We start from the raw sequence: 6534 nt of genomic DNA, 5'->3' as shown, positions 1-6534 counted from the left end.
CCGCCCGCCCACTTCTACCTCCCAGTAGTGCCGGCCAGAGCGGAAGCCCTGGGCCCCCAGTACGCAGCAGTCGGCCGAGAAGCGCTTGGGATGGTCAGCAACCTCCTGCCGCCGCTCTGCCAGGCGGACCCCCCGGCGGTCAGGGGACAGCATCAGGGCTGGGTGAGCCGTGTCAGGGTCCAGCGTCAGGTCCGCTTGGGAGGGGGGAGGACAAATACGCCAGGGCTGGAACGGCTGTTCCCCTGTCAGCAGCCAACTCCACAGACTGGGCCTTTCCTGCCCGCTTCCTCCCTGAATTCAGCTCCCCACACCATCCCAGAGGCCAGCCTCAGCTTCCTACAGGCTCCATCTCTCCTCTCTCTTGTTCGGAGGACACCTGACAGGTCTTCCCCGAGCCTGGCTCTTCTTGCCACTCTACCCCACCCCCACCCTCCAGGCCTGCCTGGACTAGGACTATCTGTTAATGGCTTGAAACCTCAATCTGAGTGGCTGCCTGTATCCTGCTCCATCTCAACCCCCACACTTTCCCTGGGGCCCAACTTCCCTCAGGACCCAGTCTCAGGTCTGTGAAGGGAAAGGCAAAGGAAGGTCGTGGAGGTGACCTCCCTACCTCTCGCAGCCTGACAGAACATCCGGCTCATTTTCCTCACGATGGCATCTGTCAGGAAGTCATGGCTATGGGGTTGGCACGGGTCAGGGGACCAGACCTCTGGGGGCTGCAGCTGTACCTCTTCACACCTGGAGGAAGGGGACCGGGCAGGGGGTGGGACCATGATATTCCCAGAGGGAAGAGCAAAAGCTGAGGGGAAGGAAAGGAGGGTCCAGGAGATGGAAACTCAGGTCCTGGGGAAGGAAGGAGAGGAGAGGGATACCCAAGAGAAGCAGGGACGGGAAGCAGATGCCACTGGGTCACAAAGGGCAAAGAGCAGGAACACACCTATTGAAAGTCTCCTTGATGTCCTGGGAATAAGAGAAACAAAAAGAGGGAGAGGGAGAAAGAGATAAAGGGAGCGTCAGCTGCACAGGGACAGCTTTCCCGATCTCCAGTCAGAGACTGAGCCTAAGCAGGAAGGGAGAAACAGCACACTCACGGCCCTCAATGAACACACATCCATTTCAACCACCCCATGCCTCGCCATGCCTAACTCGCCTCATCCTGCTGTGAGCCCACCAATACTGTCATTTCCACAATATGACTTGCTCACCTTTTTCAAGATGTCACTGTCAAAAAGCCTTTCCTCAACTGTCATTTAAACCTCTCCTACAACCGAATCTTCACGCTTTTCACTGGTATAATCGTCACACATACCACATTCGACATTAACTGTTTCCAGCTTTAAAACACGTTTTTGGTTTTCAGGGTCAATCATTGAGGGTTCCTCCCAGTGAGAAAAGAGGCAGCTCTGGACAGGTGTTTGGTAAGCACTGCCTGACAGCCAACACAGAGTGCTGGGGGAACAGGGAGGGGACATTGCTCACCTGGAGCAGCCGGAGACCCCCCTGCTGGCTCCGTTCCTGGGCCTCGGCCAGCAGGCGGCTGAGCTGGGCAGCCTGCTCTGCAAGGCGACTGGCCGCAGCTCCTGCGCGCCCCAGCTTGGCTTCATGCATCTCTCGGAGACGCCGTTCCAGCCCTGCCTGCTCTTCAGCCAGAAACCGTGTCAGCCGCCCAAACTCTGAGGCCACCGCTGCCAGCTCTGACTTCATCTGGCTCTGGAATGGTGCAAAGGGGATGACAGATACCACCTCAACACATAGGAAGATAACCTCCAGTTTTGCAACTACCACTTTTCAACGCAAGGCAAAGGAGCCCTATACTCCCCAAGTCCAAGAAAGTCCTGGAAAGAGGCTCATCTCCTACCGGCCTTACTTCTCAGTCTTACCAGATACCACCCCTTGCACCCAGCACAGTGGCCCCAAACTCACTGACCTCTGCCTGGAACACTCCTCTCCACCTGGTCTACATAACTTGACTCATCCTTCAGGTCCAACCTTAAATATTCCAAAAGAAGCCTTCCCTCCTCTCCAGATCTAAATCAGGACCATCCCCACAAATGTCACTGCATCTCTTTGTGGCACATATAATATTGAAATGTTGTGTTTAAATGACATATCTTTTAACATCCTTTCCCCCACTGTACCATAAGCTCCCACTGGCAGGGATGAGGAATGTCTTTGTTTGCCACAGTGTCCTCGGACCTTGACACAGCGCCAACCAGAGTAGGCACTTGGTAAAAATTTTTTGAAATGAATAAATAAAAGAATTCAAGAATCAAGACATGAAGTTAGGGTCCCGAAACCACTAAACACAGTGACCTTAAGAAAGTCACCCAAGGCCGGGCGCGGTGGCTCAAGCCTGTAATCCCAGCACTTTGGGAGGCCGAGATGGGCGGATCACGAGGTCAGGAGTTCAAGACCATCCTGGCTAACACGGTGAAACCCCGTCTCTACTAAAAAATACAAAAAGCTAGCCGGGCGAGGTGGCTGGCGCCTGTAGTTCCAGCTACTCGGGAGGCTGAGGCAGGAGAATGGCGTAAACCCGGGAGGCGGAGCTTGCAGTGGGCTGAGATCCGGCCAGTGCACTCCAGCCCGGGCGACAGAGCGAGACTCCGTCTCAAAAAAAAAAAAGAAAGTCACCCAAAAGCCCTAGATCAAACTCTTAAAAACTTTTTCTGTAAAGGTCCAGATAGTAAATATTTTTATGCTTTGTGGGCTAAGAGGCAACAACCAAGGATATTATGCAGGTACTTGATATCCTGTAACAGAAAAAACTCCTGCCCATTCCCACCCTTTTTGCCAGGGATGGGCCATCCTGGGTGGTGGGCACAGTTTTCACACAGTTACCATTAGCTGGAGACACTGTGAGTAATAGGCCACAGGAGGGTCCTAACTGACCAGATGCGGGAGGGAAACAGCCGCCACAGTCAGTTTCGCTCTACCCTAGGGGCACACAGATCCTGTTACCGCCATACCCAGGAGAGCTCAAAAGTATCAACTTGGGCAGCTGGCCAGAGGCAGGATGACTTCCTACTCCCAGAGAGATTCTACCATTCAGTGCCTAGCAGTTGCCAACAGCAGAATCCCTAATATTTAGGTGGCGGTGGGCATGGGCCCTGGGTACTGGCAAGGCCCGGGCACTGGCTGGGAAGGGAGGAGGGAAGAGGGACAGAAGGGGAGGTCCTGGCTTGGTCTATGAAGCCCACAGTGCAGCCCATTCCAGCAGGGCCTGCTGGGGTTATGAAAACAGGTCGGAGGAGGGGAATGGAAAAATACCTTAAAAGACTCCTTGGAGATGGGCGAGCAATAATGAAAAAAAAGGGGGGGAGGTGCTGAGAAAACACTGGACTAGGAAATCCTAGGTCTCTGCAGTGCTAACATACACTAAATCCTGCCCCAGCTTAAACACACTGGCCCCCTCGCAGGACAGAGGAAGTGTCTGTCCTAGGACAGTGTCCGCCTCATGCTCAGGGCTCTCTGCCCACTGCCTGCATGGATCCTGAGGCCAGCAGCTTCTCTGATGGCTGCTATGTGGGTTTTGCTTTGCCCCCTTCAGGCTCTGGTGTTTGGGTAGAAAGCCTGTTCTGCAGCCTTGGGCCAGGCACCTAGGCCCTCCAATCCAGGCCTGTTTCCACTCCATTTTGGAACCAGGCATGAACATGCCTCCTGATTCTCTAAGGCCCCTCTCCTCAGCACCTAGGGAAAGCATCTAGCCCTCTCCCAGGCCTTGGCTGTCCCTCCTCAGGGGACCGAGTCACCACCTGTGAGAGTGGGGAGCCTCACCGTCCTTGCCTTGACTATGGTAACCATCAGCCCTGTCGAGGACATTCACCCACCTTCAGTTCCGTCACTCGCCTCTCCTCCTTGGCTTTCATCTTCTGCACAGCCTCCAGGTGCTTCCTCAGCGGCTCCACATGCCCCTGCAGTTTGGCCTGAGGAAACAGAAAAAGAAAACTGGGGGCTGGTAGAGGCACCCGCCCTTCAGAGCCTACCTCTGCAATCCTCCCTACAGCAAGACAGGTCAAAGCCTTATCCCTACCCCCAAAAATGGGTGTCAAATGAGTATTATACTCCTTCCTCCACTTTCTTCTTTCAGATGATGACAAAAGCCTCCAATCCCTCTGTGCACGTCTGCAGAAGCCCTTTTTTTTTTTTTGAGACAGAGTCTTGCTCTGTCACGCAGGCTGGGGTACAGTGGCACAATCTTGGCTCACTACAACCTCCACCTCCCGGATTCAAGCGATTCTCCTGCCTCAGCCTTCCCAGTAGCTGGTACTACAGGTGCCCACCACCACGCCTGGCTAATTCTTTTATTTTTAGTAGAGTCAGGGTTTCACCTAACCATGTTAGCCAATATGGTCTCAATCTCCTGACCTCGTGATCTGCCCACCTTGGCCTCCCAAAGTGCTGAGATTACAGGCATGAGCCACTGCGCCCAGCCGGCCCTGCATGTATTCTCTAAAGGTAGGAGCCTCAAGACTAGAGAGCCCCCACACTCACACCTGAGGGGGAAGTGGCTTGAGCCCCGCACCAGTCTTTCCATGAGTGCTCTTACCTTTGGTCCCTTTCCCCTTCACAGGCAATCTTCCCCAGATCTCTAAATACTTTTCTGATGATTTTGTGCCTATGCTAAAACCCTTCCATGGGTCACCACCACTTCCAAAACATTGACCCCACACTTCTAGCCTCACCTCTACACTCAACGCCTTCCACACAGACTCTTAAGAGGTTTGACCACATAACATTACTTGCCATTTCCTGAGTATAATTCCATGCTGTTCCCTCTGTCTGGGAGTGCCTTTCTCCACTTGACCCAAGGTATTCTTCCCTTAAAACAGCTCCCTGAAAACTGCCCTGATCCTCCACATCCCCAACTTCCTCTGTGATCCCAAGAAATACCTAATACATTACTTCCCAGGGCACCAATCATTGACAGATGTGCCTCCTCCAGGACACTGTGGAGTCCCTGCCCACACTTTACTTATTTCAATTTGTTTCTTTCTGCTCATCTGCTTTCTCTCCTGCTCAATCACTTGCTAAATGGGAAACAAAACCAAAACCCCTCTTCCAAAGGTTGTAACCATTACAGCCAATGGGCACATGAGCTCTGTGTTTCTACAATTTGTAGCCAAATATTTTTCTTTAAAGGGCTGTTAGCCCAGAATGAGTAGAATAAGCCCTACCTATTTGCTGTTTCCTTTTTTATGTCTTCTTCTAGCCTTTCTGTCTCCTTTTCTTTGAGAGATAATATAGGGTAGGAGAGCTCAAGCCTAGACTCCAATTAGGACCAGAGTGAAGTGAAGTGACCTCAGGCAAGCCATGCTTTCAGTTTCCTCAGCTTCAAAGAAGAAGAGAATGGACCTCACGGACAGCACACTAGTGCAGTGCCTGGCATGTAGCGAAAGATCAGTAAATGTGATCTAATATTTGCTCCCTATACCTTAAGCTGCCAGTGACATCCTGATGATGACCTGAACTAAAGAGTTTACCAAGCCAGCGTGCAAACGGCAGTTGTTGCACAGGACAAGTGGTTGTAAACAAAATTAGTCATAATGGAATTATAGTCAACTCATGAAAATAGCATGAACTACACAAAATTCGGCCTTCTGATATAACTTTCTACTTTTCTACAGTAGTCAGTAATTTCTCCATTAATTCAGAATTTATAATGCTTAAATTTACCATTTAGTGTTTTTCTTTCTTTCTTTCTTTCTTTATTTTTGAGACAGAGTCTTGCTCTGTCGCCTAGACTGGAGTGCAGCGGCGCCATCTCGGCTCACTGCAACATCCACCTCCTGGGTTCAAGTGATTCTTCTGCCTCAGCCTCCCAAGTAGCTGAGATTAAAGGTGCCTGCCACCACGCCTGGCGAATTTTTGTATTTTTAGTAGAGACAGGGTTTCACCATGTTGGCCAGGCTGGTCTTGAACTCCTGGCCTCAAGTGATCTGCCCGCCTCAGCCTCCCAGAGTGCTGGGACTACAGGTGTGAGCCACTGCACCCGGCCCCTAAATTGCTGACCAAAACAAAAATTAATAAGCACAAATTCAAATAGAGTACTATTTAAGATATATTTTCTTTTTTTTTTGAGACAGAGTCTCACTGTGTTGCCCAGGCTGGAATGCAGTAGAACAGTCTTGGCTCACTGAAACCTCTGCCTCCCAGGTTCAAGCGATTCTCTTGCCCCAGCCTCCCGAGTAGCTGCGATTACAGGCACCTGCCACCATGCCGGCTAACTTTGTATTTTTAGTAGAGACGGAATTTCACTATGTTGGCTGGGCTGGTCTTGAACTCCTGACTTCAAATGATCCACCTGCCTGGGCCTCCCAAAGTGCTAGGACTACAGGTGTGAGCCACCATGCCCAGCCAGTTATAAGAGAAATTTTCAAAACTTTTTTTTTTTTTTTTTGAGATGGAGTCTTGCTCTGTCACCCAGGCTGGAGTGAAGTGGTGCGATCTCGGCTCACTGCAAGCTCCGCCTCCCGGGTTCACACCATTCTCCTGCCTCAGCCTTCCAAGTAGCTGGGACTACAGGTGCCCGCC

The 6534-nt window shown here is 51.6% G+C and overlaps 1 protein-coding gene across 3 annotated transcripts in view; it reads right to left on the bottom strand.

Moving 5' to 3' along the window:
* The window catches only part of TRIM41 (tripartite motif containing 41), a 13225-nt gene that overhangs the window by 1498 nt on the left and 5193 nt on the right, over nt 1–6534 (bottom strand). For 2 of the 3 annotated variants that reach the window (XM_011952898.1, XM_011952897.1), the window contains exons 2-6: nt 3831–3926; nt 1480–1710; nt 938–960; nt 611–738; nt 19–194 (exon numbers count right to left, since the gene is read on the bottom strand). In XM_011952898.1, coding sequence (XP_011808288.1) covers nt 19–194; nt 611–738; nt 938–960; nt 1480–1710; nt 3831–3926 — 654 coding nt within the window. Of the gene's footprint in view, nt 1; nt 195–610; nt 739–937; nt 961–1479; nt 1711–3830; nt 3927–6534 lie in introns of all 3 variants that reach the window. The other variant, XM_011952896.1, reaches the window with a different exon arrangement.

The sequence above is a fragment of the Colobus angolensis genome, unplaced genomic scaffold (assembly GCF_000951035.1).
Source record: "Colobus angolensis palliatus isolate OR3802 unplaced genomic scaffold, Cang.pa_1.0 Scaffold350, whole genome shotgun sequence".
NCBI lineage: Eukaryota > Metazoa > Chordata > Mammalia > Primates > Cercopithecidae > Colobus > Colobus angolensis.
The sequence above is the reverse complement of the archived record's forward strand: the minus strand, read 5'-3'. Positions and strand labels throughout refer to the sequence as shown.